The sequence below is a fragment of the Baudoinia panamericana genome (genome assembly GCF_000338955.1).
Source record: "Baudoinia panamericana UAMH 10762 unplaced genomic scaffold BAUCOscaffold_16, whole genome shotgun sequence".
Classification (NCBI taxonomy): domain Eukaryota; kingdom Fungi; phylum Ascomycota; class Dothideomycetes; order Mycosphaerellales; family Teratosphaeriaceae; genus Baudoinia; species Baudoinia panamericana.
The window spans coordinates 255,314-282,232 of NW_006911272.1; the positions used below are offsets into that span (position 1 = coordinate 255,314).

Here is a 26,919-nt window from a genome sequence, read left to right on the forward strand (position 1 = left end):
GTGGAGTACAAGCTCCCGGCACTCGCGAGTAGGTTTCGGGCCAGCATCCACGGTAACATCTGAGGCTCATAGTCAGCTCAGCTAGACGCACACTTGTTCCCAAGTCATGTCACACTAACGGATGTCTGCAATCACTGCATTACGCTTGACAGATGTGGCACAGCTAAGTATCTTTTTCGCGTTCCACACGTCTGCAGCCATTGGCGCATCCTATGACTTCGCGTCACCGAACCATCGCAGCCTATTCGCCTGCATGCCCATGGTTGGGAAGGCCAGGGCCAAGACTGTTCAGCTCCAAGTAAGACGCAGCGGTAGTATCGCCGGTCTCTTTGCGCCTTGCGCCTGCAGAGAAGACCGAGACAGCTTTTAGCAGCACTCGCAATGCCTTGGTGTACATCGCTAGGTAGCCAAGGTGAAAAAAGTCTGTGGAAGTCTTTGCTCGAAAGGCTAGTGTGAGGTCTTCGCTCGGTGGCGTGCATGATATCTTTGCTTCGTCAAAGCTCGTATGGCAGAGCATACTACGGCGCGGCCGCTCTTTACTACAATGTTCTGCAAATCGAGCTAATAGAGCCTCTAGCTGATTCTTCGCCGGTTCGACCGTCTCAGCCCGGACTCTGCCTGCCCTAGAAAGTGCATTTGTTCAACGGAAAGACGACATAGCGGGAGACGTCCATCCGTATGAGGAAGACGCTGCAGGCAAGCTGCCGTCGAAGAAGAGCCAGGCCCAGCAACCGTCTGCATTTCGATCGTTATCCGGTACAGTCTTGGGAATACTGCAAGGCACATTAAGAGAGGATGCCTCCGACGCAAGCTAAGAACCAAACAAGTCCGAGCCGTTCTGCTTCTGCGACCATTGAGATGGTTGACCGGAAGCTGAGCGAAGAGCACATCGTGCATTGAGGTGACCCGACCGATCGTTACCTCCCCTACCTGGCCTACGTCGCATTGACGGCTGGCCGCAAGCATTCGCAAGGTTTCGGCCCTTTCCAGGCCTGATGGACCGACAAATGCGGCTAGAGTGTATGGCGAGCTACCTGGACACAGTGTCTTGCCACGCCCTCGGAGGGACGAAGACAACATCCCCATCGCATTGGCGCGCTGGCGGACTAATGCGGCGCAGGGCAGCCCGCTACTGCATGACCTGCATTCGACCGAGTGCTTCGGTCTCCACCTTAGCTGGTATATTGTGGAGTCGCTTTCCAACCAGTCAGCTCACTCCTCGACTTTAAATGCGCTAATGTACGCAAACCTCACTACGTATGCATACCTTGATCTCTTCGTCAACTTCCTAAGCGCAAGCCACGTGAGCTTCATGGCTGCAGGTACTGCTGTGTGCTACACTCAACCTCCAGCTCGCTTGTCCGTGTGCCCTCTCGGCCATCGCCGTCTACTCGCTGTGTCTTCGGCCTTTAGCTCTCCGCTTCCAGTCAATGGACATGGGGTACCCGACGTAGATGCTTCTGGAAGGGAGCCATCTTGGCCAACCTCGCTTAACCTCTCGCCGGACAAGTTGCGCTTTCCCAATAAGCATATGGAACCATCCAGATGCGCGACCTCCGCGTCGTACTAGTTTCTGCTGTTCCTTCGAACCCGGGATACGGAACTTGGGTGGAGGATGTGGCGAGGTGGGATGATCGGAGACGACTGATTGTTTAAGCGATCCTCAAGCCTCAGGTCGCCAGTCATGACCGGTTGTGAACGGGCTCAATGCTAGCGCGATTCGTAAAGTGTTGAGAACGGCATTCGGGATGAATGCGCAAGGCTTCTTTCTTGCCGCAAGTTCGTGATGCTGATCTTTGAAGTGGTCTCGGCCGAGATTTCGACCCTTAAAGCCGCCCCAAGTCGCTTGTGGCCATGCAGATAGGCGGGATCAGTCAGGTCGGTCCATGTCATCGTTGCCTGAATCACCTGTTTCCCGGGCGCCGTAGCTACAGCTGCGCCCGCATCGTACTGCCTCTCTGCCCCAACCGAGCGCCGTACACGGTCTCGGTGACGGCCGCGATTTCAGCTATTATTGCGTGGCTCAGCGAGGTTGTCCAACAGATTCGCCTGAGTGGCTCTTCTTGTCTGCGCCTTGAGCTAATACCACTCAATCGATCCAAAGAAGCATCTCACCCGTTGGGCGTATGCAATCAGCGACTTGAGCTTTCGAGCATTTACGCAATGGCCAGTATGACTTGGCAGTCTATGCCGGCGGCTTGAGACCATGATGTCGACGGTGAATAGATGAGGTAGGAGACAGACAGAGAGACTTACCTTTGGAGGGAGGTTTGAGTCCTTCCTCGATTCGGTGCAAAGGCGATGGGATGAGTGGCTTTAAGCTGTACAATGGCACCAATGAAACAGACGGCTGATGTTTCAGACCGTCTCGCCTGTGAAGCGCACTTGTTAGCCTGCAGCGCTCCGTGCTCCGCTGCCCAAATGGCAAGTGGTTTCTGTCGCTAACATGCCCCATACATCGCTCGGCAACGCGCTCATACGCGGACCGGCAGCCTGGGGAACCTGCTACGTCCGACCTAGCATGCTGGCAGATATGGCATAGGAAGGCGTGTGTCTTCTCTTTCCGCGCGTACGGTGGCCATTTTGGGAGCTGGGACATATCAACACTTTGGGTGACAGGTGCCGGGAGCGTGTTAACATCTGCTGAGCAGCGTCCTCATCGTGCAGCCGTTGTATCCGAGTCCACACGCTGGCCCTGAGCACGACTGTCGCATAGAAATTCGCAGCTCGATGCTCATAAGCATTATATCCTGAGCGCTCCGCGCTGCTGTTGGCCTGAGCACTTCTTGTTATTCTTCTCTGTCGGACTTTGGTGCGGCTCGAGCTGTTCGGACGGTCACTTCTCTAGTGTGGAAGACAACTGCTGTGTGCTCGCTGACCGTGCGTCTGTCACTTCCGGTAAGTGCGCTACAACTGGGAGCATCAAGGAAAAGGATAGATCTTATCGTTACTGGTGTGAGGTGTGGTTGGCCGCGGTGTTCGGATTCGGGCTCGCGCAACCGAGTGCCTCTTTGCCTCAACCTACTTGCGCACATCTCGACAGCATTGAGACAATCTGTCATATTTGGCTGTGATCTCCCTTCCCGGTTCGCTACTTTTCACTCCCTTGCTCCGCCTATCTCGGGTGGCATGCGCGAACCCGCATTTACTCTCTGAGGAGCTCGCATCCTGCTCCAATGTCGCAGACCGATCAACTTGCGGCTCAGTGCGAACACACTCCGATCTCCACCTCCGGTTATCTTGTCCCTCATACATGGCAAGGCGAAATGGTATGGGAGATCAGCTTGTAATTCGGTGCAGGTATGCGGCTTTGGAGCGCCTCAAAGTTCCTAGGAGATGTGGGGAGATTGCGACCAAGGCACGATCGTGCAGGCGCATGATATGTCGCTGGCGAGTAAGACGCCGGGGTGAGTGGCACCGATCAGCTCGTTATTAGTACCTTTGCACTCGTCCATCGCCAAGCGTTTGTTGACAAGAGCTCGAATGTACATTGCAGATACCCGCAGCGCCGTTGAGTAGAAATGTTGAACCGTCAAACTCTGGTTCGTCTAACGTCAGTGCATTCATATTCTGCTCGAATAGCACGAAGCTAGTCATGTCCGCTAACAAGTGGATTGAGCTGGGCATCTTGACGGGAGGCAAGACTACGTTTAGGCAAGGCGACGGGTGAGCCGGACGTCACTATCCCTATATGCAAAGCTGCGGAGTTCGCTGTAGGCTGGGCGCGCGGACAGAGACCAGGGTTGCGCAAGCTTGCCTGCCGCTGCGTAGCTCCTCTAGAAACTTAACTTCGCAGGCTCGGTATGGCAACGTCTCGGACTGCGCGGAGAGTTTGTTCGACTTCAGCAAGTAGGACCGGGACCGCGGGAGTACGTCCACCGCTCAGCTAGTGAAGACCATGTGCACACCATCTTAGTGTGACAAGCTGGATCGGGGAAACAGACGCTGGCCGCCGGGAGGCAGAGTCAAGGACGTTCTCAAGGCGACGACCTTGGCCAGGATGTCGTGGTCTGGGCAGATGTCGTGGTCTGGCCAGGATGACCGGTACTGGAAGCTTGCTGTGAAGTAGTATAGTTCAAAGAGACACGGTCAAGCCTGAGTCAAAGAGCACGAGATAATGCTCTGCTCTGGTAAACTCGACCGAAGCCACGCGGGAGGATAAACCCCGGTCTTCATCGGCCTTGCTCGCGCTGGCGTGGACAAGGTTTGTGTCGGAGAAAGCACAACCGCAGGCCCCGAGGGAGGAGATAACCACGTAGGAGCGGTACGGTGGGTATCGATCTCTGGGATCGAGATACTGGCAGCATTGGAGTTGGGTTTGGTTATGGGAGTTTGGGCATGACGGCCATCAACAATGCTTCGATAGAATGTCGCTGACCAGGTCGCGCAGTGCGATTGCTTGTAATTGGAGCAAGCCACACTATTCTGTGGGCGCTTCAACCGTATCGTCGGCCGGACCGGTGCGATAGTCTGGGTTACCATTGAAGCAACATCCCGCCTCAAGCGCTTCGGCGGCGTTGTTGCGGAGGATAATGCCGGTGTTGCTATAGACAGGCGTGGATGATAACACGGCTGGCGACAATGCTGTGGAGCCGCAATCAAAGGTATCCACCAAGCTCGCTTCGGAATGGTCCGTTGCGAAGTCTACCGAACGCTTGAGCAACTGAAGTCGCATACCTCAGCTCTTGACGTTATCGTAGCCAATATAGTCGTTCAGGTCTACTGTGAGGAGCGCCTTTTTTCCTGCCTTCTTCCTTCTAAGCGCGTCGGCACGTCAGTGCGCGCCCAGACGGTGCCTCTACGGGACATCGATCACGGGGTTGAGGGTTGAACACCTCATCTCTAACATGCTCGGGTGTAGTGATTATAGCTTCGCGGCTGCGTCACCCTTCATAGCGGCGGGCATAGGCTTTGTCTTCGACGGCTGAGCAGTGCGATTTAAGTAGGGATAAAGTTAGCGCGGAGGTGCACAGGATGCGATATGGAGGTGCAGTCGAGGAGGGCAAAGGCTGTTTTGTTCCAAGTCGTAGTGCTGGTAAGCGCCAACTATGCGGTGTTCCTAATAATGAAAGTACAGTATGCGGGCAACGCTGGCAAAGCAGGGTGGCGTTGGCTGTGTTGATGGAGAGAAAGCGTGAGATGTCAGGGTTGCAGCTCGGTACCGACATGTTGAGCTGCCGAGCCGACAGAACTGATTCCTGGCACATTATGGCTCCTCCACAATCACGACAGCGCTCCTCAACAGCGCTCCTCGACAATGCTCCCTACTGTATTCCTCCTCCACCCTCCATATTGGTATGCAGCTGCACGCGCAGAAGCGCCCACAGACACGCGCACGAGCACAAGCACTAGCGCAGCCAATCTGTACGTGGGACTAAGGCGCCGGGTATTACATCCCCTGCCTTGAGCATAGCCTGATGTGCACGTTGGATGCCGAGCTCCCATAGGAAGATTACTTGTGCTTCTTCACGTCACTGTATTCGTTTCAGTCTGATGGTTACCTGCGGAGACTTAGCGTATGCATGAAGGCGGCGTGTCTGCAGCCGACGAACAAACGAGGTGAGCGTGTATGCCGGACCGGCCTGGAGCATCCATTACCTCAACCCGCCTTTCGTAGTTGGTTTCTCTGCTTTGATCGTTGTCCGCACACCCATCTGCACCCACTCTCTCCTGACTTTGCCCGCCGTCTGTCGTCGTGCATCGAGCGGTACCCAACAATCCTACATATTGGCGCGACAATTATTTCAATTCGACAAGCTGTTGAAGTGCTAATCTGACCGGTGCTTGACCGGCGATGTACCAAGACATCAGTCCCCGTCAGGATTCCACTCCCCTCGAAGATCTCAAGACGCCTAACTCAAAGGTCCAACAAGAATGGAACGTTGGGCTTGACGAAGAAACACAAGTGGCACCAGCATTGTGGGGGTTGGGAGCTTCGGTTGGCGCGGGATACCATGGATACAACCATGGAGCTTCAGTCTACGACGGCGACAGATACTACCATGACAGCTACGAGCCTCCCTGCAACGAACGGTCGGCTTGGCAAGGCCAGGCTTACTACCAGGACAGGTACGAACCTCCCTACAGCGAACGACCGGCTTGGCACGGCCAGAGAGACTACCGGCACATTCACGTAGTCCCGCACACTTATAAATTAGCTTGGTCTGGCCAGGAACACTATCAGAATTACCATGGAGATCCTTACGCTCGTCAGTCGGCTGGGACTGGCCAAGCACACCGTTCAGGCAGACCCAGTGTCTACCTCGCTCATCACTACGGCCTGCACCCGCAACCGCCTTCGACAACAAATGGTGCTTTGCCACAATCACCGCCGGCTCTCCTATACCACCCAGCCTGCGGCTCGAATCCGCAGGGTGACATGTTGCTTGACGGCTCCGCGGTGTCCTTCCCGGTGCAGAGCGCTATCCGAGAAAACTTCCGACAGCAGCACACGACTGAAGTGTCTGATTCTGCACCGCGCATCCTCTTTCCAAAAGCGTCAGATTCCGCCCACTTCGTGGACCCTGTATCAGTGTACCAGCAAAGCGCCGGAGAATTCGACTCTTCTATGCTGCCGCCGAACCTTTACGGATCGCACTCCTATCACCACATCGAGCCGTCAGCAGTGACCGAGCAACACGTGGCTACCCAAGTGTACCATTCTACCCCGGAATACGAAATGTTGCCGACTCCATACTCCGCTGGACCATTTGGCGGTACATCTTGCCCAGCAGCTAGCGAGAATGGGCTGCATCACTTTGCGCATGTGGATGCGCCACAGCTCTACAGGCCATCAGGCTACCGGTACGAATTGCATCCCAATGGCCAACGGCTGTTTCCCTCTTAGCGATGAGCAATCGCAACATGCTGCTTATAGGGGCTGTGAGGCTGTAATCACCCAGCAGCGCCAGCGACACTTGAAATTCGGGGCAATGAATGGAACGCTATCGGCAGCTTCTCGACTTATGCAAGAAAGCGAAGGCACGTGGTTGAGATGCATAACGCTCAGCGGGCAGCTTGTGCTTGCGAGACTTCATCACCCCGTTCCCAATGCAAAGCAGGTTGTGACTTTACGGCGCCTGCGGTCGATTGCATGGTAGAGACGGTTCCTGTAACAAGCAATCTTAAGCATATGGATGTACCCAAACGCCATGACTGCTCTTCTCCGGACTCTATCAGTCCAGTAAGATGTTGCAAGTCGATGAAGGCAACCCAAGATGTCATAGAGGAGCTATAGGTGGTGCAGAACAGGATGCTAAGACTCATCAAAAGCTATAATTGATAACCACTCGCGCCCTCGCACACTATGGCGTGATATGCTTTGGTGCTGTACACTCGAGCCGCTAACCCAAGAGCAACTTATGCTGGTTCACTGAGCAGGCTGACGCTGTGCCAGACATATACTATACTGCATGTACCGCCAAGAATACCAGGCCTCAGCCAGTGATTGGGGCTCTGCGCTACGCTTACCAACTAGTGAAGATGTCGTCGCCGTACCAGACTTCGTCATTACTGCTGTGAGTGCAGTGTTGTATCTTCGAGCCCACTGGCAATGCTTGGACCTCCCAATACAGCTCAGCATACCATCATCGGCCAAGATCGTAGACTTTCCTCCTCCAACTCGTTTCGGCCCGTCCGGCGGAGTCTGGTGCTATCGAATTGTCCGCCACAGTTGTTGGACACCAACGTACTAACCCTTTAGCCTTCTACGTCAAAGCGCAACCGTAACACCGCGAGTCCTGACGCTGCCAAAGCACATGCACTACCTGCCGACTTCCAGGACGTCTATTAGACCCGCATTCTTCAGGGAAATGGGTATGCGCAGACTCGGTTTGTTCAAAAATGGTCAGCTCAAGGTCACCAGATCCGCCGAAGAGACGACGCCAAGCTGGTGTCGGGCCGCTCGCGACTGCATTCCTTATCAGCAGACAAGCTCTACGCCGGCGTCGTAGTTGCCGAAGACGCACGGGAGCCACGCCGTTGCTACTGGTATGGGAGACGAACAAGCTGTGCGCTGACGACGTAGCTCGGACATCATCCGACTGTTCGAACGTCGCGCAGTAGAACCACTCTCTGCGCTCGCTTGCTCTTCCTCTACTCAACGCTGTCCGTCGTGAGCTCATCTACATGCTCCTTTCCGAAGTCGAATTGGAAGCCTCACGAATATTCGAAGGTTGGGGCTTGCTGGAAGGCCCACAATGCTGATGAAACATGTTACGAGCCACGAAACGTGCGCTCTTGCCATTGGTTGAGCGCCGTACAGACCGTCTTCCTGCCTCGTTCGAGAAATATCGGGTATAGCGCTTAGCTCAAGTGGTTGCTCCTGACAATTCCACTGCTCCGGCTGAGGCCTAGCAGACTACGCAGGACCGTGTCCGTACTACCGGCTACTCGCATGTCAGATGAGGTAAAGTCCACCTCACTCATATGTTCGTGATCAGCATGATGGACACGCAGCCTCGTCGAGACTATGGTCGTGCTTGACATACAGCAGGCTCCATAGCGGCTGTTGTTGGCAACATGTCTATCAACCGCAACCAGCAATAGGAGCAGTCCCAAGCCGATATAGCTGTTAATACGGTGTACATCAACTGAACACCATGCAGAATGCGCCGCACTCAATGCGAACACAATTGAGAGCAAGGACATAAGAGGGGCTGACGCAGGCTAGTGAAGAGGTCAGGCGAGAACATAGTGAGATGGAGGACATGCTGTGTAACGAAGATGCTTGCACAAATGAGCCATTTCGATGCCGTCGCCGCCGCCGCCAGAGTATGTGCCCCAGCGAGGTGCTCCACTGCCCCAGCGAGGTGCTCCACTGCCCCAGCGAGGTGCTCCACTGCCCAGCAAAGTGATTCACCGCCCCAGCGAGGTGCCCCATTGCCCCACTGCCCCAGGATGGTGCTCCAGCAACCCCCCAGCGTACATGCGTACGGATCAACCTTTGCAAGCTCCATGCAAAGATCCCTACGGGTTGCACTACTGTTCAAGAATCGGCCACAGCACGATGGACTTGTGCCAGCAATTTCAAGAATCAGCAATGTTCAAACGCTACAGCGGTGCTGCTGGTGTACAGTCACAGCTTAACTGCAGACGTGCAGGGTTGGATTGTGCATCCTACGAGCACGTAATGGCAGCATCTCTGGTACCCTTCGCAAGTTCACAGCTCAAGCCCCTAATTCGAGCCGCTTGCATGACGCAGCGCATCGTTGTTTTGTTTTGCGAAAGAATGGCGACCTCGAGCAGCTGTAGTCTGAGTTCAGAGGCCTGGTCGGGTTGGCTGATGCCAAGGCGGCGTTGCTGCGGCAGCGCGACGTTCCATAGACGAGCGCTGGAACGAGAAGCGCTCGCACTATTCTTTGAACCATCATAAACCTTAGCAACAACTTCTAGCAGACTCGTGGGTTGTGTCCTTGCGGTTGAAGTGACCACTATGTCGTGGTGAGTGGAGGGAGAGCGCGCAAACACGCTGCGGGCCACTTAGAAGGGAGCCCGACGGTATAGTCAGCCCGTCGACCTTGTTGTGAGTCTGCGTGTTGCGACGGATTAGGTCCCTTTCCGAAGGCTCTGATGATTCAGGACTTCAGTGAGAGCGTCGTAATCACCATTGACATCATCTCCGTCTGGAACGGTGTGTTCGCTTTCTCCACGTAATCCTCGCGGTCATCCCCCGGACCAGGTGGCCGCAGCCTTGTCACTTTCTGTGGCTGCTCTGGCCTGAGTGAGGGTGTTTTCATGCCGGTGCTGCGGGCTTGGAACTTTCTGGCCGTCCATCGAGGAGATTCCGGCTCTGCTATTAGGTTCCACTCCCAATGTCTGTCGTTGTCCATGCCGGCATTGATAGAATTGAGCAGATAACCTGAGTGGCAGAGCTTTGTGGAATGTCGACAGCTCGGCTAGAGAAGCATGTATTTCTTTATCGCCAGCTAGATTTTGAGAACTGTTTACGACAATGCGGGCTTCTGCTGCCACAGCGTCGCGTGACTGCTTCGTACTAGCCGCAATAATTTCACGTCAGGGCGCGGTACTGAATACTGACTGGGGCCAAGCCTGGTGGCGATAGAGCAGATGACTGTCGAGTCAAAGTCGGCATAACATGTATCGACGTAGCCCGTGATGAGTACTTTATTTCGTGGAACAGGCTTCACGGTCCCTTTGGAGGCTATCCAGGCTGAGTCCAAACATCATGCCATTAGGTTCGTAAGCACATCCGATGGAGGCTCCCTCGGCTTCCAAACCGGTAGGGTTCCGGCGTAGCGACACCGGAGTGGAATTCGAGAGCACCGCAGTCGGAACTCTATGACATGAACACTATCGATGTTGCCAGTATTGTTGTGGATGACATTCAACAGGGTTGCTGGGGCGTCCAAATGCTGAAGTCCAGCCAAGGGAAGATCAAGCGTGCGTCGGAGTTGGCATTGCAGCGTACCTCACCCATGTCTACGTTGCTCCTACTGTCTTCCCATCCCATCTCATGCGGAGGGTCATCTTGTCCGGCTCCGGCTCGTCCGTACACTCGTCGTCGTGGTCGTCTGTGAAGAGCATCCCGAGAGTTGGAACTACTGTGCCGGTCGTGACGGCGTCATCTTCGGCATGCACTTCGCCAACATTCTATAATTTCGAGGAAAGGTATCTGTCTACGGCGCTTACCGCTAGCTGGCTGACACCTCGGAAGATTGCGATAGCAAGAACTAGGTATGGTGAGAGCTCCCATCATCAAGACATCCTCGAAGTCTTGCGTGCTGCGAAGCCAGCAAACGGCGAGAAAAGACTGCACAGCAAGGTACTCGGTGACCAGAGGCTGCTGAACAGAGGATTGGACGGGCAGGAGCTAGAGATTGAGGAAGAGCTGGGCGGGGAAGGACTGCACCGTCCTCTGCCTTGTCCGCCGTGCTCGTTCTCGCTAGCCACAAGACCGTACAGTCCGTAGATGTAAGTTGTCGATGCTTCGGAATAGGCTCCAAAAAGGAAGTGGTAAGGTCACTCCATTCATTGTAACTTCTTGCTTACCTACACGGCTGTCCATGTTCGGCGGAAGCAAGCGTGACAGTGCAGAAGAAGAGGATTGCAAGGTGCTGCACCATGATTTGGGGCTAGTCTGTCGTAAGGCTAAAGTTTCGGACCAAAAGTCATCGAGCGCCTGGGCAGTCGCTCGCGTAGAGCAAGATCCGTAGGATCTCACACTGTAGATTCCGACGCTGGAGGCTCGTAAAGGTCAGAGGATGCCGGAATAGGGGATGACGAGAGTGTGAATGGCTACGATGCGTGTAACCTAAAACATGCATGCGCGGAAGTTGCGCTTATCGCAATACGCAGCACCGAGTGGTAGTTGTTCCATCGGAGCTTACGAAGCTGGACGATGTATGAGCCTGGCATGATTGAGACGCTGGGACACTCGAGAGGCTTGAACGTGTCAAGAACCGACTCATGAGTGACTTTGTTGTCTACGAGCGGGGTCATGAGTGGATCAGTTGTCGATGGTCGGCTCGCCGATGACACTGCCGCATTCTCTCCAATCTCCACAGCCTCCTTCTCCGTGACCATGACAAAATCTTCATCGAGTCGCCGTGCTGTAAACTATCCAGTCGACGCGTTGTGTGGTAAGATCCCCAACGATGTGCTGCTCGACTTAGGCAGCTTGCCACAGTCTATCTAAATCAGCTTTTACTGTTCGAATCAACGCATTCCGCTAGGTCTCCCAAGCTGTCGTGCGTAGCTTCCACTTGGAATGGCCGGCCCTTAGACGACTCCAATCTGTCATCAGCTTCGGCGGACGTGAGGTTGGGCATTTCGAACCACGCCAGCTGTGGATCGCGCTCAAGTGGTCGGTGAAAGGGCTTTGGAGTGATATGAGCTCGACGTGTCACAGCTTATAGAGCTTTCTTCCATCGCAGTCCGTAAGCCAGGCGTGCTCCGAGGGCGGATAATTCAATGTCATGCGAGCATGTGTACATCAGTAGTAGATACGATTGATGGTTCAACGCAGGTCTAGTCCGCAGAGGTGCAAGTTGGCCAAATTATCGCTGACAGGACGGAAACCGGGCGTACAGGGTATGCAAGTCATCGCCATTGATGTCTAAGCAAGGCGCCAAGTAACTCCCGCCCCGCTTTAAATCTGCGAACTTGCGAAGTGCGGTTCGTGTGCCTGTGCAGCGAGAGGGTCGGCTTCGTTTGTAAGAGACCACTTTACGAAGCGCGGAAATGTTCGCCCTTGCCTGAAGGAGGGAGTCAGAATACAAGCTCGAGCTCGGTGGATGACTTCGTGGTGCTGAAGCGCATGTCGACGGTGCTCTTGCTTTCGAGCTCACCGTGGCGGGCCTTGAGATACCGTGCGCTGCTACCGAGTTGCCTGTTATACTTGTTATCTGCATCAAACTCTTCAACGCGCTGATTGTCCCCCGGCAGGACTTTCTGAACCATGTGCTTCTGTTGCAACGCGAAACTTGTCGTCATATTGCTGCTGGTTTGTTGTAACATGCGGGCCGTGCGAGCTGGATTCTGCGGGCTTGCTTTGCTGCTGCTAACCTCTCAGTCCGGATGTAATGACCATGCACTCTCATGCGCGAGCTACGGACTCTGCAGCCGGCCTTATCCTACTTGCCGTCTATGCACTCGTTTGTCCGCTGATTTTGCATAGTACCGCTGGACGGGCAGCAACCAGGTCACTTCGACATCCATCTTCACCTCCACTTTCGCCCGCCTCCACCTCGACCTTCACCTCCACCTTCACCTCCACATTCACCTCCATCTCCGACTCTTTCTCTTCATCGCTGGGGACGAGGCAACGGATGGCACACTACCTTCCCGTCCCCTTTTGGTCGGAGCCTTCTGCTCACCCTCCGTGGAGTGTCAGCGAGCAGAAACAGAGCGTGTGCCTCAAAGCCGCCTTCGCCGCCTGCCCATACTGTAGCAACAACGGCCTTGAGTCTTCACTCATGATAGCACTTCACCAAGTATGTATGCCCACTCGTCGTTCTTCTCCTTCTTCTCTTTCGCCCGCCACTTCCACCGAACGCAACACTCTTCCTCCTCTGTCCACTCGGGGAGCGGCTTGCAGCATCAGCTAGCCTCATCTGCAAGCCCTAGCTTCCCTCTTTCCCGCCTCCAGGATGTGCACATGTCCCACATAGGCCAAACCCTTCCCGCGTTGTCGTTGCACGTGGCGGGCTCGAGCGGACGCGGAGTTGGCGGAGGAGAAAGGCTGTGCGGGGTAGTCTGTTCGACAGCGGTGGCGGCTCGAGAACGAAGGGTCGGCGGGCGGGGTAAAGGATGAGTGCTATGGGTATGGGTGGGGCTGAACTGGAGGTGGCGAGGGATTGGGTGCCGAGACGGGTGGTGGTGGTTGTTGTTGTTGGGAATGCTGTTGCGGTTGCGGCTGGGAAGATTAGGTAGTATTGGTCAGATTGATAGATGCTAAGGCGGAGGTGATAGGATTCAGGTAGGGTCGGAAGGAGGAAACACGAGGTGAACGGTGGACAGTAGGGTTGTAGGAGATGGGGGGACTTGAGAGAGAGCAGAGAGACAGCGTGATAGTAGGGTGTTAAGGTGGTAAGTTGGTGGGACGGTGTAGGCATGTTTGTCGTGGGGAGAGGGCATTCGACCTTTGTGATATGATTTGATGGGCTTGTACTTGTACCTCATCTGTATTGAACCCGCACGACGTATGCATAAAGTGACATCTGCAAGCATCTCGCACCAGCATTCCCTTAAGCTCTTACAACCTCCTTCATAATCGGGTGTGATGCGGTGCTTGCCGTTCTTGTCCAGCGTAAATGACGGCTCGGTACTTCACGCGCGGTGAGGAGCTGGAGGAGAACGATGGTGGTGACGGAGTGCTTTTAATTAGCGAGGTACGCGACACTTGTCATCGAGCTTGTCACCGTACACTAAAGCGGGTGGCGCATTCAGCTAATTGACTTACAGTGCACTCTGCATTGGAACAACTTGCCTTCAACACGCACAATCAAGACAACAATTGAATGGCTTGGAAGGGTGCGCAATCTGCGTGTTATCTTTGCAACAGCAGGTAAAGTGGCCGTGCCGTCGCCGTGTTCTCCATTACCGGAAGTGCTTGCAATTGAGGTACAAAGCGCCAAAGGCGCGCGGGGGTTGCGTACGACCGTTGTCTGCGATGCATCTGCCTCCACTCCGGCGAATGAGGAAGAGGATGTGTTACGTGTGGCTGTCACTCCTCACACGCCTTCAAACGTACTGGCGACTCAAATGTATGCCAATGCCAACGTGCAGGTGAACGCACGGCAGCAGTACGAGCTGTGACAGTGCTGGCTGCTCCAATGAATGACCGCCAGAGATCACATCAACCTGCACCCATCGGTGCGATCTCAGCCTTACTGCGCCGTCAACTCCTCGCCGACATGAGATAGATAACCACACACTATATTCACCATGCCTGACGTTCGGCCATTGACTTGCTCGTACTACTCTGATCGGATAGCCTGTCTCAACCGGCCTGAGCCTTACAGATAGCCGAGCGCCTAGATCAGATAGTAAGAGCTTGGCTAGGCTATTAGTGAACAATACGCTCTTCGACCGCCCTGTCGTCTCCCGTCAGCTATGCCGACTTGTGGTGTAATCCGTACAAGCCGACAGACCAGCAGCTCATAATTACCGAAGGGGGCAGTATGCATGATAGTATGTTAACAACCAGCGCCTCGATGCCTATTCGCGCTGTCCGCTTCGCTTGGGCGACATGATCCGTCCGAGAGAAGACAAATTCCCACGCCGTCATGTTGCAAAAGTTGGCTGGAGTGGACTATGACTTGGTGGGAGATCTAGAAGATACCTGGAAGACGCGCCCCGTCACTTTGCGTGGGACCTTCCGCCAGTTGGAGTGGATGGCATGCGTCTTCGGCGCCCTCATCAATCTACTGCCGGCTCAGCAGTTGGCCGCCCAGTCGTCCAAGGGAGGCAGGTATGATGCGCCATAAAACGCCAAGACCGCACTGCCGATCCGCGGCGGCAAAGCAACTGCGTCCTCCAACACAACGACCCATCCCCGCTGAGGCCATCGACTGTCACGCGTCGTTAGCCTATGATCTTTGCTGCATCATAACCGGCTACCAGGAATACAATGCGATCTCCCAACTCCGAACATTGCGCGACTGGAATGGCAAGTCCAGCACGGCGAATGCAGGACCTGCTGAACATGAACGGTGTCATGGTGTTTCACGGTCCAGATCATGAGCTGGCGAATCACATTGACGGTGAGTCTGGTGTAATTCAGCAATTGTCATGGTAGAAGCGAGAGGGTGGGTCACTTGTCAGCGCTGGCGGACGACAACTAAGTGGACAAATGCGGGGACAAGCGCGCTCCTTCCCAGTCGGTGCGTCGCGCATGCACACGTCACCCCCTCTGCACAGCATCCATCTTCACCTTTAAAGCAACACGAGGTGCAAATTTTGCTTATAGCCTAATGTGACTTCTGAACCATGACTAGCCTCGCCGCCGCTGTTCATAGCCTGAATCAAAGCATACAAAGAGGCCGCTCGGAAGCGCTAGAACAACTGAGACGCATTGGAACAATCCTCGTCTCAGGTGGTCCCGACAGCCCTGGACAGCTTACTCGGACACTCGACCCACAGACTACAGCGCTACTTGCTCACTTCATCACCAGTCAGCTGCCATCGCAGACGCGCAAGCACATCAACTACCTTACCCACTCGCTAGAATGTCCATGGACTATCAGTGCTGCGGAATTGTACGCTCTCTTTGGCAAAGCGGTTAGCAGCGAGCGGTTTCTGCGCGGTCTCCGCGAGGTCTCGCAACAGTGCGACGACTTCCCGCGTGCTTTCATGAGCCTGCGAGCGCACCAGCAGCAACGTATGCAAGGCGTGCCTAAACGCGGAACCTCTGGTACTGCAGAGTGGCAGCCTGCCGACACACAGGCCGTAGCCGCAGAGTTTGCGCAAACCGGTACTTCTACCGCGTCCTCTACCGCCTTATTACCATCCGCCATGGACGTGGACGAAGCGACGTGCCAGATTCCGTCTACAATCACTGGACGTCCATCCGTCACCGCACGCAAGCAGCATGAAGACACTGGGAACTGTGCCACTTTTGTGGCAAGCTTACGTGCGAATGCGTCTGGCGGCGAAGTGACGCGGACCGTTGGCGCGAGCAAGGAAGAGGACGAAGCGACCGAGCAGTCCGTGGAGCTCGGACGTGGGGATGCTTCAGCAAAAGCCGATCGGAGCTCACCAAATAGTGTTGATGATCGCATTCCCGCCTACTCTGACGATGACGGTGATAGTGCCCAGTGGCAGCCTGTCGAAACGGGCGCGACGTTCCACGACACTAATAGCGAAGTCGCTGACATGAGGACCACCATCGAGACTTTCCTGCAGCATAGGAATCCGCATGGACGTAACGTGCTCGTATCGATTGACGGTGAGAAAGAGATCGACCCTTGCAAAGCTGTTGCTACCGCTGTCGACATCAAGCCAAATAGCCGGAACACTGAAGACCGTGTGGACCAAGGAGAAGTTACGTTGCCTGTCAGTCGCAAGCGAAGTCGCACTCGGTGTTCGCCTGAGCGCTCACCGAAGCGACGGCTGATCGAGAATGGTTTTTCAACACCGCCACAATCTTTGGTTGGAACCGTGACCCCAACGCATCGTGCCACCTCACCCAAATTGCATGATGACGCTCCGCATATCGACATGTCTGCGAACGAAGCAACATCGATAGAGGAGGTCAGCGATACGGAGTCTAAGCGTGGTCCATCTCCAGGCCGGCAACCTTACGACCGTTTCCGAGCGGAGCCTCTTGATGCTCCTATCTCACGGGTGTGCCAAGAGCCAGGCGACGTGAACACAGCTATTAATCCGGAACCTCTCTGCTTTCGCACTGGCCGCCCAGTCCCAAGCCATGAAGATCGGCTCAAAGTGCTTCAGACACTGCAACCGGACGCTTGGCTCAGTACTTCGTCCATGCACTTGCTCCTTGATGCCTTGAACCCGGATCCGGACCATGTGCATGTCGTAGACTGTGGCGTCGCAGGCTCCGGAAAAGTCAGGAGCCGTTACCAGCCATTGCGGAATGACTTGCGGAGGATCATCCTTCCGATGTGTCTCAACGAGAACCACTGGACTCTGGGGATGCTAGACTTAGAGACGAAATGTGCTTTCGTGTTCGATCCTATGAACCGCCAGGCTGCTTTAACGAGTACCTCGAATAACCTGCGTGCCTTTGCATCATGCATCACCGCTGTGGAGGCCCTGCAGTGGAAAACTTTTCAGGTCAGTACGCTCTCGAGAGCCCTATCGAGTCTTCCCAACTGACTTCCATTCAGATGTTGCCTGCACAGGCGGACATGACCAATTGCGGCATTTACACCATCGTTTGCGCAATGCACTGGCTACACAAGGAGCACTGTCTTCGCCAACCAGACGCAAATGTTTGGCGTCGAGCGCTCTCGCATGCTGTGTCCGCTTCGTTGACTCCTGAAGATGAGTTACAACCCCCAATATCAATGTCTGTGCCGCCCTTCGAAGGTGCTCCAATATCCTATAACGATACTGCCGTGAACACGCTTAACCGCTCCTTGGTAGACCTGAAGACGCAACTCGTCGATCTGGAGGAGCGGTCAGAGCGCTTCGCCAAACTTCGTACCGCCGTCCAGCAAGTCGAACGTATAGCAGAAATGGCGCTAGAAGTACAAGCACGGCGTATTCCTCACCCATTGCTGTCGCACGCCGCATCTACTTATGAAGCGGCCATCAGTCTGCCAGAGAAGGATCCCTTGCGACCTGAGGGGATCACATGGCAGTATTTCCGACGGCTGAACGCAACTTCGACGATGGAAAAGAATGGCCTTAGCTTCTTGCGTGCGCTCATGGCTCAGGTGAAATTCGATGCGACGTTTTATGACCGCGAGCTCCAGGCGATGGACGCAAGGAGGACCGACACGCTTGACGATCTACGGAAGGTCAACATTTCGATTGCAGACCTACTCCATACGGCAACATTCGCGCCCGACAAGATTCAAGCAAGTGTGACAGACGCCAGTGTCGGACAATATATTGCCGCAGTCTGTTCATGATGCTACCCTTCCATTCCGGGCCGCTGCGCGGCATCGGCGATTGAGTTTGACTACCGCAATGCAGTTGTCGATCCGATACTGCATAACTCTCCGGGGTTCAGTCTTCTCTGCAGCTTATTGTTTTTGCGAAACGCCGCCGTGGTCGAGGGTCGCTGATGCACTCACAAACAAATCTCTCATGGGATTGAGGGTGTGATGACGTCGCGAAAGACGTGGGCGGATGAAGCGGAGCGCGATATGCCAGAGGGGAAAGGCCGCGATAGTACAAGTTCACCCCGAAGGTTCTCCCAAGCCGCGCTGTTTACACGGAATTCTAGCGTTGCATTCTCCATCTGCGATATTTCCTGGCTTCATCTGAGAGTCATTGGTCACATGTTGGGCGTGTATCGTAAAGCGACTGAATGCAGTTCCCAGCCGTCTCTCGTCACTTGCCACGAGCTTGCCTATGTTGCTACCTCAATGGTCCTGTCTCAACCATGTGTTCACTACTAATCCTTACTCATCAGGACTGCCGTTATGGTGCTGGTTGCAGGAGCCTGGTATTTTTGTACGTGTCGCTGCCTCGCAAGATCGATGTTCCAGGTCAGCATGTGACTCTGCTATCCAGCCAACACACCAACCATCTCTCATCTCTGCGCAGCAAGCGTCTTGATCCAGCCGCCAGCCGTGCCTCATGTGCAATACTTACGAGGCACTTGCTTGCTTTGGAGCTCCGCCATATATGCCCACTCGGTGAGCAGCGGAGGACGACCGCGACGGAGGCCAAATTTATCCAGACTATCAAGCGAGGCAAGCGTAGGATCTATGTGCAAGGACACTGTGCTTCTAGCTTGCGTAGAGCACTCACGATGTGAGGGACGCGTAGTAGAGGACCACGGCCTTCGGCAAGTCTTCAGAGGTGATCTCGTTGGCTGCGTTTGCGTTTTTGCCGGTGCCAAGGACATCGCCAGGGTCGCTAGTATATGTGCTGCGTAGTCACATCTTCCGGCGTAGACCAAATGGACAAGCTGCCTTATGTACAAGGTTTCTGCCACAAAGGACATGATGTTTCCTACCTAGTGGTTCTACGAGCGACCCATCAAATTAAATCGCTCGCATTGCCAAACCACCCGATTGCTTACCATTGTCGCGTTCCACCAGCCCGGGCAAATCCACTTGAGACATTCAGCATTTGCTCGCTTCTCGACTCCGATTCGCAAACACATGTCTCAGTGGCAAAGCGTAGAGGCCAACACGAGAAAGTTAACACAGAGCAGCGAGACGGCCTTTGTGACTGGTGGCGAAGGCGACATGACCGCTACAAGTACCGTTGAGGAGTCAGCTATGGCCGATCGACGTCTTAGGTTATTCCGCGCCTTGTCTTACAACTTTTGGAACCCTCGCCTTGTGAGAGAGCATCCGCTTTGCATAACCAAGCCCGGTGCCTTGACCGTCTCGAGCATCTGACCCAGTCAGAAAGTGTCTTCTTGGGAGCAGTTTATAGCGGCCTGAAAGGTACGTGACCATAAGCTTCTTGTTATCGGGCAGATAACTCTTACGCTGCCACCTCCATCGCCACCGAGCCGCCGGTGACCATCATACAATACAACCAGTGACGAGGGTGCTGTTGTTCAATCAGTCTTCCGCCGCCGAGTGCATCGTGGAAGGCTCGCTGACTGAACAACAGCACCGCCGCAAGCTGCATTGCCGACCGACGGCTGAGTCTATGCGAGTGCCGCTGTGAAGCTTATCGATCTGCAACGGACTAGCGAGACGTCAGCGCCGCTAGAGGGTATACACTTTTGCCAGGCCGGTGCAATCTTGCGGACATCAGAGCATGCAGAGACCATCAAGTGAATCCACGACGACGGGTGTCAAAAGCGCTCGTTCATCACGACCGAGCTGCGTAATTGCAAAAATTACAGCCATAGTCCGAGCGCACCTTTCCAAAGATTGTGTCACTATGCCTCCATATGGCGGTCTTTACTACTGTGCAGGAGGCCCGCCTCGTCGGTCCGCTTGGCCTGAGCCAAAACCCGAGCCCGACCGAAGACGACACATGATCCCTGACCTGCGGACGTCGGTGCTAGCATAATCAATTCAACATTACAGCGCGCTCCCTGTCCGACTTGCTTAGCCATTCCTCACTCTAGATTGACGAGGATGAGAAAGTATGGAGCATGGCTACTCCGCGATGCCGCAGAAACAAGCTGTTTGCTCATGCGTCGCATGAGATGATCGGTGTTAGTCCCAATGCGCAGACTGAGGTCGCATCTTCACTGGTAGCGCCGGTCACCTTGTCCGACGTGAGAGCCGAAGCAAGGTCTTGTCGAAATTTCTCTGGCAGGGAATCTGAGAGCGAAGATGGGCGCGGCACAGTCGCCGCAGCAGGCGATACAAGAAACTGACATGATGTACGACCCAAGTCGAAAGGGCGGTATTTCACTGGACGCGGCTTTAAATGTAGGGCGTCACTGCAAGGGGCACGATCAGGCATCCAAGGCCGAAGGCGACTGAAATTTCGCAGGACACGCTAAGCTGGTCCAGGGACAAAGGCGACAAACTGCCCACAGTAGTCTCGAGGCACGATCAGCTGATTGGAGGTCCATGGCGCCTGAGAGCCTACAGCAAGCGAAGACGCACTCGCGATCCAAGCTCAAGCGCGTGATGTTACCAACGGCCGTACCGCAAAGACAGCAACATGGATGGTTGCGGTCGAGAGGTACGACTTGAGTACAAGGGGCGTCGTCTTACTGGAAGCGGCACGATCGACTGGTCCGAAGACGACTAAACCCGTACACCAGATAGGGTTTCATTGCCCATGAAAATTCAAGCGCGTGATGATACCGACAGCCGCACCACAAAGACAGCGCCACGGATGAAGGCGGTGTCGCGGAGTTTTCGTGTTGCAAAGCAGCTGTCTAGAGCCGCAGGGCTTGCGGCAGCAGTCCCTGCTCAAGCCCGTGAAGAGGCCAAGGATCAGGACAGCCTGAGTTTCTCAAGCAAGAGCGACAAGCAGAAGCAACGACATAGCGTCACTCATCAGCCGCTTGGAAAGCCGCAACCTCCTCTATCGAAAGCATATACACCCACAGTACCACATTCTCCAATCCCATTACTCGGCATGTACAACCATGTCGTCACCATGCAGTAACCATCATCGCCTTCTCAGATGCAACCCAGCCCCTCGCGACGCACTCCTTACCGTTTCTGGCGCCAATACTATGTTCGGGCCAGCTTGTCAAACTTCTTCTCTAGACCGAGGCTGGAGCGAGAATAGTTCATGGGGGTTGCTGCAACGTAATGTTCCGTTTGCTGCCGGCGGCGTCGGTTTGCCGGCCAATGTGGTCCTTTGCTAACTCCGCCACACTGTCTCTGATCGGCTTCTCTGGCGGAGGAAGTCGACTAATACTCAAGGCGTGATGTCAAAGCATTGAAGTCCCGCCAAACCACCGAACTGCTTGATTTGCCGAAGTGCCTGTGCGGTATGCGCTGTGAAAGACATTGGGGCTGTTAGCGAAGCCTTCCTCGGTGTCCTTGCGCCTAAGTAGTTTCGAGCTCGCCGTTGTCGGAAATGTCTCCTTACAGCTGCTAAGCAGATACTCACACGTTGACCTATGCATCCGTGCATGACTGACAGCTGACTCGGCGGCGGCGTGGCTTTCGCCGGCGCCTCCGCCAGCAATAGGGTGCACTTTGCTGACATAGGTGTTGCGCTCAACGGCTGCTTTGTCTCCCCATGATGCGCCGGGCTCGATCGACTCCGGAGGCGTTCATGTGTGTGGCCACTACCCGCAAATTGATCCAATCAGATGCGGCAGTACATGACTGCGAGCTCTTTACGCAAGCGTGTCACCACCATCTGGCCGGAGGCTGGATGAGGAGTCGTATGATAAGCATACTGCGTCAATGCCGCAAGTACACGTAACGTGAGTCTGTGTTTAGTGATAGCTACGGTCACTGTGGCCACTCAACACAGATCAGGCTCGCCCACGACATTGTCATTGGGGATCCCCACGTCATCGCATCGGAAGCCGTCGGTGCGCTCAAATAATTTCGCATTTGGTATCGATGTAAACCTCAGACGCTCGAAGAAGCGGAATCTCATAGCCATCGCCGCTGGAAACTATGCTACAATCTCCGCATACGCACGCTAGCCGACATGGACCTCCCTACTCGGTGGGATATACCATGCAGTTGCGCCAGGCAGCACGCACAAGAAGCATTTCACCGTACGTGCTTCGCAGCCTGTCAGTGATCCATCTGGCTCCATGATATCACGACGGCGGCGCGAATGCTGCTACGGCCGTTGGTCGCAGCACCAGCCGATCCCAAGTAGTGTGTAGCGACGCTCTCGTCGTGAAGTTTTGGTGATTTGAAGACTGCTCGCTTCACTGGCCCCTCTTCGACGATGGCAACAAAGCGTATGAAATAGTCATGAATAGTTCGGTTTATGTACGTTCACGTCAATGCGCAGAGAGCAGATTGCTGAGACAGACTTACTGAAGAAGTTAACAATGTGATTCATCATGCCGTTAATGTTGCGCATCGCAACGCACAAGCCAGTATAAGCAGATTGCGCAAGGCTAGGGCAGACTTGAGAGAGGTGCGCTTGATGTACAACACCCTGCATATGTAGGCAGCGCTAGCTCGGTATAGACATTGTAGGCCGAGCTGGAGATCTTCGCAGTATGCAAGGGAGAGACGGTACGGGCGCATAGCTTGATGATGCGAGCAATGTGTGCCTCACCGTGGTGAAGGGCCTAGTGGGCTAGATGGTGCCGGTCACGGCGACCGATGTTCGGGAAGGCGTGTATGTCAACTCCATTGATGAGAAGACTGGAAGGATGAGTGACGTGCTGAGATACCAGTCATGCAGAGAGCAATGATCCAGTTGTAGCCGTTCCATATCTTCATGTATTCCGCCAAGATGTGACAGGCGTCCCCGATAACGATAACCAAATGTGTAGCGAAGTCGGTGAGATCGGCGAAGACGTGGATGGTTGGGGGATCCATTGAGCTACTTGTCTTACAGATGCGGATGCCGAAGTAATGAGCCTTGTATGTAGAGTCGATGGTGGAGGTAGAGGCGTTGGGTCAGTGGTGTTAAGCAGCCCCACTTCAGATCCACCCTCAGATCAAAATATATACATGCTCACACGTGATCAGAGCTGTCTTAGGCGGGTGTCGCGCCAGCTGTTTCGCAGAGTTGAACACGCCAGGTCACTTGGTGGAGGTGAAGTGCCCTGGTCCAGTCCTAAGGGGCGACACTATGCTTTGAGTCCACTAATGTCTCTGGTGTACGAGGGCGGCTTGCCACACTCGCCGCACTCATGCCCCTAACCTATATTATCGATCAACTGCGCGAGCCACTACGACTGTAGGGCAGATATACAAATGCAACAAATGCGGCAAGCAGTTCACGTACGCTGGGGAACCGAGAGCCAAAGCATGTGTCGTCACGCTCGTCCTACCGCCTGTGGCCGCAAATGAGGAGTGCTTGCTAATCATCTCGATGTTTGAAGTGGCTGATGTCGTTCGCCATGCGCTTTATCCCTGTGAAGACATTACCTTCGTTGTGGTTGTCCTTTATAATGCGCCCGCGGTGGGTTGTTGTCCGGTTGCGCCACCGAGAGTTGGGAGGTTGCAATCTGAAGTTCGAAGCTTGATTCCAAGATGTAGCCATAATTGGAGACATGGCTGATTGCACTCCGAAGTGCAACATCGTGGGTCAGCTACCAAGATAAGACACAAGCATTTGGATTGTAAGGTTTAGAGTGTGCAGCGCTGCTGTCAGAATGTGGAGAGCTGCATACATCTCCGTTCAATGCGAGATGTTGGGGCTCGACGTGTGGTGCTGATTGGCACTCGGGGGAAAGTGCGAGTACGTTTACGTGCCAGTCGAACGGCAAGCTTGACAGCAGATCGTACTCAAACTGCCATCCCTAACCTCCCGTGGATAAGGCGCATGTTTGACCACGGTCGTAGCAGCCCAACCAAAAGAAAATGATGCGGTGTCTGCTCCCAAAAAGACGATGGAATCGTTAAGGGCGGGTCAAGGTTTGTGAAACGTTCAGTACGCAAGCTGAAGTCTCTGTTCATCTCCACATCAACAAGTCCGTAGTGCGTCGTGCAGCGACCCGTGATAGTTGTTACACAGGAGAACACGCTTGTCAGGCTGTCCTCTACGCAGCATACCGTGGGCCAGGGGACGTCTGTTGGACTGATGTTGGCAGATCGTCGAAGATGGTAGCCGAGCCTGCATGCAGAGAAATGCAGCTCTGCCCAAGCCGCAAGCATGACAGCTGTGACGTGACGCGGCACATTTCTGAAATGCTACTGTACCTCTCCTTCGGATTAGCAGCGCAGAAAGCGGATTGCACTTCTCACCGTCCTTCCTCCTGCTGCACAGCTCTGTCACAGCTCCGCAGCCTTGTCATGTCCTCAACACTTGCTGCTTGAGCGCTTACAATGCCAGACACAAGTTGGCAAGCTGCGCTGCCCGAGCCAAGGATTGGGTCTGCTGCATGGATATACATGGCGCGACCTGGATGGCGGAGGTGAGTTTCGTCTTTCGAAAGCCGAAGCCATTGGAAGTACTGTAGCTAGTAGAGTATGCCGGAAAGTCGTTGCGACACGCACGCCATTTATTGGAGAATGTGATCGCTGTCCCCAATGGCAGGAAAGCCTTGCGCCTTTGCGGAGATGGCTGCAGTAGTCGTGAGACGGTCTACATCTACATCAATCTGCAGCTTCTGCGACCTGTTATGCTATGTTTGTCCGGCCAAAAGATTGGGAGACGGCCCAGCGCGCCAATCACAGCGCTCCTGCCGCAGATTGTCCGCTCGTCCTTGGCTGCACGGCAATGTGACACAAGTCAGCGCCACGACATGGCTAAGGGGGTCAGCAACATAAGAGACACCGATGGGAGCAGGTGTCTGTCTGTTCCTAGTGACTTGGTGCCGACTCCCTCGCAATAGACGACTCGATCGATCCCGCTGTTGCGACTGCACCCGCACGAAGGTAGCCGTGGCTTTTCGTGCATTGCAGCGCTGCCACCCGTTTACTTGACCTGCATGAAGAATCCACTGGCGAGGCTCGCTTCCACAAGGGCGACGACTGATGGTCTACGCATTTCACGATAATGATGCTCATCACATACGTACAGTTCGAAATGTGACCGATTCACGGCCTGCCCTTACCGAGCTTCCACTTCGCCAGGATTCTGCAGGCATTCAATATTGCTTTGTGTTACCACACCGGCATCCTTGATCCATACTGTCGGAACGTTGGGGCGCCATGCCCGCGGGAGTGCAATCCGACAGTTTGTCGTAGATATGAACTCCTCTCCCTCTCCCGAACCGCATCCTGCAACCCGCAACTGTGATCACGCTCCTCTTCTAGCGACCTGATGCCCTTAGCTGCAGCGGCTTTCCACTCTACGACCAAGCAGTCCGTTGGGCACACCACTCCTGGCAAGCAATGCATGTGAGTGCTTGCGAGATTGAGCCTACTTGGAGCTAGTACTAATATCTGTAGATGTCAGTACGTTCTAGTCCAGGGACCCGAAGACGAGAGTAGTCTTTCCCGACAACACGAATCTACTGGCTGCCTCCAAATCGGTGTATTTGAAGGATGAAGGGTGGTGCGACTCTGTCGACATGGAGTTTTACCGAGCGTTCAAGCGTGCGCTTCTCGGCAATATTCCAGTGGATCGTCTTTCATCTGCCTACGAAATGGGCCTTTACATGCGCGACACAGCCTACAAGGACAAGGTCATCAAAGAAGCTTTGGCGACTCTGCGTGCTATACTTAATAGGACCATCGACGATTCTCTTACTCGCTCCTACATGTGGCAATTATGCGAAGCCGTGCTGCGTGACTTAGAGTCCAGCAGGCGTATCTGGCCGTTTGCTGCCCTCTTGGTAACCTCACAGCCTGAGGACGTCCGCGAGCGCTCTGGCACCTTCAACACGCTGTCTAAGTGGCGCTGGATGGCGTTCTGCGTCCAGTTCGACGAAGACCGCGAGCGCAACGGCGAGGAGTTGCGAGCGAATCTCAGAGCCGGCCACCGTTGTCGCTTTCACGACCACATGCTCCCCGAAACGTGTTACCTGAGGTCTGCACCACAGCCGCTTCCACAAGCACTTTTGTTGACTGAGCCGGACTCAGTTGTCTATAGTCCAGCGTGGGGTATCCCGGCAGGCGTTCAGGGTGAGAAGCTTGACCTCACTGACTTCACCGACACAGTGGAGGACGAGCGCTTCAACTGCAAGGCTGGGGAACTTTGTGATCGATGAAAGCTTCGCTTGGGCTAAGCTGTCTTTGAATGTCTTGCAGCCTTCAACGCACCGAATTATAATATGCATGAGATATGAAGGACGACGCTGTCGGCATTGTTAACGGGCGCATCGAGACTGACGTTATGAAGTATATACACTATCTGCGTCTGCAACATCGCTTTGTAAACCAACGTCATCTGCACTCAGTCTTCTTGCGCCAAGCCAGTCATAATGAAGTACGCAGGAGGTAGTAGGTCGTGAGTATCTACTGTGCTATCGGCCGATCAATAACTTCTGCCCAATTTGTCAAGCGCATACTCCTCGTTCATTGCTGATCCGTAAAGCGATCGAATGAAGCGGAAGTAGTGCTGACAGAAGCCAAGCATCAACGTAGAACCGGCTTATGTGCCGATGGGAGACCGGAGGTAGCCATCAGTGTTCGAAGCCACATCTTCATAAACGGCGTAGATAGCCGATCAGCGTATCCTGATGAGCACGCTAGAATGCTGACCGATGAAAGTCTCCAACGTCCAGGGCATCATGAGAGTAGCCTTCCTCTTTCCCTCCGACTTCACCGTCGGCAGTTGCATAGCTTG

General features: G+C 54.5%; 20 protein-coding genes across 20 annotated transcripts; 10 read left to right on the forward strand and 10 right to left on the reverse strand.

Moving 5' to 3' along the window:
- Positions 1-471: 471 nt before the first annotated feature.
- BAUCODRAFT_333299 (uncharacterized protein) lies at positions 472-1,621 on the reverse strand. Its single transcript, XM_007683752.1, has 2 exons — positions 1,268-1,621; positions 472-1,195 (listed from the first exon to the last, which is right to left on the reverse strand). The coding sequence occupies exons 1-2, from the start codon at positions 1,312-1,314 to the stop codon at positions 574-576; spliced, it is 669 nt and encodes a 222-aa protein (XP_007681942.1). The 5' UTR covers positions 1,315-1,621; the 3' UTR covers positions 472-573.
- Positions 1,622-2,694, reverse strand: BAUCODRAFT_333298 (uncharacterized protein). Its single transcript, XM_007683753.1, has 2 exons — positions 2,257-2,694; positions 1,622-2,008 (listed from the first exon to the last, which is right to left on the reverse strand). The coding sequence occupies exons 1-2, from the start codon at positions 2,597-2,599 to the stop codon at positions 1,929-1,931; spliced, it is 423 nt and encodes a 140-aa protein (XP_007681943.1). The 5' UTR covers positions 2,600-2,694; the 3' UTR covers positions 1,622-1,928.
- A 1,164-nt stretch (positions 2,695-3,858) lies between these two features.
- On the reverse strand, positions 3,859-4,682 carry BAUCODRAFT_333270 (uncharacterized protein). Its single transcript, XM_007683754.1, has one exon. The coding sequence runs from the start codon at positions 4,480-4,482 to the stop codon at positions 4,090-4,092; it is 393 nt and encodes a 130-aa protein (XP_007681944.1). The 5' UTR covers positions 4,483-4,682; the 3' UTR covers positions 3,859-4,089.
- Positions 4,683-5,794: 1,112 nt separating this feature from the next.
- On the forward strand, positions 5,795-6,847 carry BAUCODRAFT_28658 (uncharacterized protein; the record flags this gene model as incomplete). The annotated part of the gene is made up of 1 exon (XM_007683613.1): positions 5,795-6,847. One exon carries the CDS (start codon positions 5,795-5,797, stop codon positions 6,845-6,847), a length of 1,053 nt encoding a protein of 350 aa, XP_007681803.1.
- A 482-nt stretch (positions 6,848-7,329) lies between these two features.
- Positions 7,330-7,711, forward strand: BAUCODRAFT_333306 (uncharacterized protein). The gene has a single exon (XM_007683755.1). It carries the CDS (start codon positions 7,413-7,415, stop codon positions 7,692-7,694), a length of 282 nt encoding a protein of 93 aa, XP_007681945.1. The 5' UTR covers positions 7,330-7,412; the 3' UTR covers positions 7,695-7,711.
- A 526-nt stretch (positions 7,712-8,237) lies between these two features.
- Positions 8,238-8,536, reverse strand: BAUCODRAFT_333309 (uncharacterized protein). Its single transcript, XM_007683756.1, has one exon. It carries the CDS (start codon positions 8,485-8,487, stop codon positions 8,305-8,307), a length of 183 nt encoding a protein of 60 aa, XP_007681946.1. The 5' UTR covers positions 8,488-8,536; the 3' UTR covers positions 8,238-8,304.
- A 2-nt stretch (positions 8,537-8,538) lies between these two features.
- On the forward strand, positions 8,539-9,474 carry BAUCODRAFT_333311 (uncharacterized protein). Its single transcript, XM_007683757.1, has one exon. The coding sequence runs from the start codon at positions 8,750-8,752 to the stop codon at positions 9,371-9,373; it is 624 nt and encodes a 207-aa protein (XP_007681947.1). The 5' UTR covers positions 8,539-8,749; the 3' UTR covers positions 9,374-9,474.
- Positions 9,475-10,925: 1,451 nt separating this feature from the next.
- BAUCODRAFT_333319 (uncharacterized protein) lies at positions 10,926-11,215 on the forward strand. The gene has a single exon (XM_007683758.1). It carries the CDS (start codon positions 10,944-10,946, stop codon positions 11,172-11,174), a length of 231 nt encoding a protein of 76 aa, XP_007681948.1. The 5' UTR covers positions 10,926-10,943; the 3' UTR covers positions 11,175-11,215.
- Positions 11,216-12,043: 828 nt separating this feature from the next.
- On the forward strand, positions 12,044-13,075 carry BAUCODRAFT_333323 (uncharacterized protein). Its single transcript, XM_007683759.1, has one exon. It carries the CDS (start codon positions 12,543-12,545, stop codon positions 13,065-13,067), a length of 525 nt encoding a protein of 174 aa, XP_007681949.1. The 5' UTR covers positions 12,044-12,542; the 3' UTR covers positions 13,068-13,075.
- On the reverse strand, positions 13,075-13,673 carry BAUCODRAFT_333316 (uncharacterized protein). The gene has a single exon (XM_007683760.1). It carries the CDS (start codon positions 13,572-13,574, stop codon positions 13,083-13,085), a length of 492 nt encoding a protein of 163 aa, XP_007681950.1. The 5' UTR covers positions 13,575-13,673; the 3' UTR covers positions 13,075-13,082.
- Positions 13,674-13,772: 99 nt separating this feature from the next.
- On the forward strand, positions 13,773-14,277 carry BAUCODRAFT_28659 (uncharacterized protein; the record flags this gene model as incomplete). Its single annotated transcript, XM_007683614.1, has 2 exons — positions 13,773-13,850; positions 13,924-14,277. The coding sequence occupies 2 exons, from the start codon at positions 13,773-13,775 to the stop codon at positions 14,275-14,277; spliced, it is 432 nt and encodes a 143-aa protein (XP_007681804.1).
- Positions 14,278-14,389: 112 nt separating this feature from the next.
- On the reverse strand, positions 14,390-14,865 carry BAUCODRAFT_39814 (uncharacterized protein). Its single transcript, XM_007683640.1, has 2 exons — positions 14,613-14,865; positions 14,390-14,555 (listed from the first exon to the last, which is right to left on the reverse strand). The coding sequence occupies exons 1-2, from the start codon at positions 14,747-14,749 to the stop codon at positions 14,528-14,530; spliced, it is 165 nt and encodes a 54-aa protein (XP_007681830.1). The 5' UTR covers positions 14,750-14,865; the 3' UTR covers positions 14,390-14,527.
- Positions 14,866-15,378: 513 nt separating this feature from the next.
- BAUCODRAFT_161061 (uncharacterized protein) lies at positions 15,379-18,479 on the forward strand. Its single transcript, XM_007683761.1, has 2 exons — positions 15,379-17,259; positions 17,313-18,479. Exons 1-2 carry the CDS (start codon positions 15,451-15,453, stop codon positions 18,060-18,062), a joined length of 2,559 nt encoding a protein of 852 aa, XP_007681951.1. The 5' UTR covers positions 15,379-15,450; the 3' UTR covers positions 18,063-18,479.
- A 592-nt stretch (positions 18,480-19,071) lies between these two features.
- On the reverse strand, positions 19,072-19,686 carry BAUCODRAFT_333350 (uncharacterized protein). Its single transcript, XM_007683762.1, has 2 exons — positions 19,428-19,686; positions 19,072-19,359 (listed from the first exon to the last, which is right to left on the reverse strand). Exons 1-2 carry the CDS (start codon positions 19,566-19,568, stop codon positions 19,180-19,182), a joined length of 321 nt encoding a protein of 106 aa, XP_007681952.1. The 5' UTR covers positions 19,569-19,686; the 3' UTR covers positions 19,072-19,179.
- Positions 19,687-20,198: 512 nt separating this feature from the next.
- BAUCODRAFT_333347 (uncharacterized protein) lies at positions 20,199-20,700 on the reverse strand. Its single transcript, XM_007683763.1, has one exon. The coding sequence runs from the start codon at positions 20,536-20,538 to the stop codon at positions 20,260-20,262; it is 279 nt and encodes a 92-aa protein (XP_007681953.1). The 5' UTR covers positions 20,539-20,700; the 3' UTR covers positions 20,199-20,259.
- Positions 20,701-21,324, forward strand: BAUCODRAFT_333348 (uncharacterized protein). Its single transcript, XM_007683764.1, has one exon. It carries the CDS (start codon positions 20,863-20,865, stop codon positions 21,193-21,195), a length of 333 nt encoding a protein of 110 aa, XP_007681954.1. The 5' UTR covers positions 20,701-20,862; the 3' UTR covers positions 21,196-21,324.
- A 1,753-nt stretch (positions 21,325-23,077) lies between these two features.
- Positions 23,078-23,464, forward strand: BAUCODRAFT_333358 (uncharacterized protein). The gene has a single exon (XM_007683765.1). The coding sequence runs from the start codon at positions 23,094-23,096 to the stop codon at positions 23,382-23,384; it is 291 nt and encodes a 96-aa protein (XP_007681955.1). The 5' UTR covers positions 23,078-23,093; the 3' UTR covers positions 23,385-23,464.
- Positions 23,465-23,544: 80 nt separating this feature from the next.
- Positions 23,545-23,727, reverse strand: BAUCODRAFT_127500 (uncharacterized protein; the record flags this gene model as incomplete). The annotated part of the gene is made up of 1 exon (XM_007683766.1): positions 23,545-23,727. One exon carries the CDS (start codon positions 23,725-23,727, stop codon positions 23,545-23,547), a length of 183 nt encoding a protein of 60 aa, XP_007681956.1.
- Positions 23,728-23,869: 142 nt separating this feature from the next.
- On the reverse strand, positions 23,870-24,509 carry BAUCODRAFT_333356 (uncharacterized protein). Its single transcript, XM_007683767.1, has one exon. It carries the CDS (start codon positions 24,339-24,341, stop codon positions 23,973-23,975), a length of 369 nt encoding a protein of 122 aa, XP_007681957.1. The 5' UTR covers positions 24,342-24,509; the 3' UTR covers positions 23,870-23,972.
- Positions 24,510-25,424: 915 nt separating this feature from the next.
- BAUCODRAFT_333379 (uncharacterized protein) lies at positions 25,425-26,584 on the forward strand. Its single transcript, XM_007683768.1, has 2 exons — positions 25,425-25,529; positions 25,581-26,584. Exon 2 carries the CDS (start codon positions 25,703-25,705, stop codon positions 26,339-26,341), a length of 639 nt encoding a protein of 212 aa, XP_007681958.1. The 5' UTR covers positions 25,425-25,529; positions 25,581-25,702; the 3' UTR covers positions 26,342-26,584.
- The last annotated feature ends 335 nt before the right edge of the window (positions 26,585-26,919 follow it).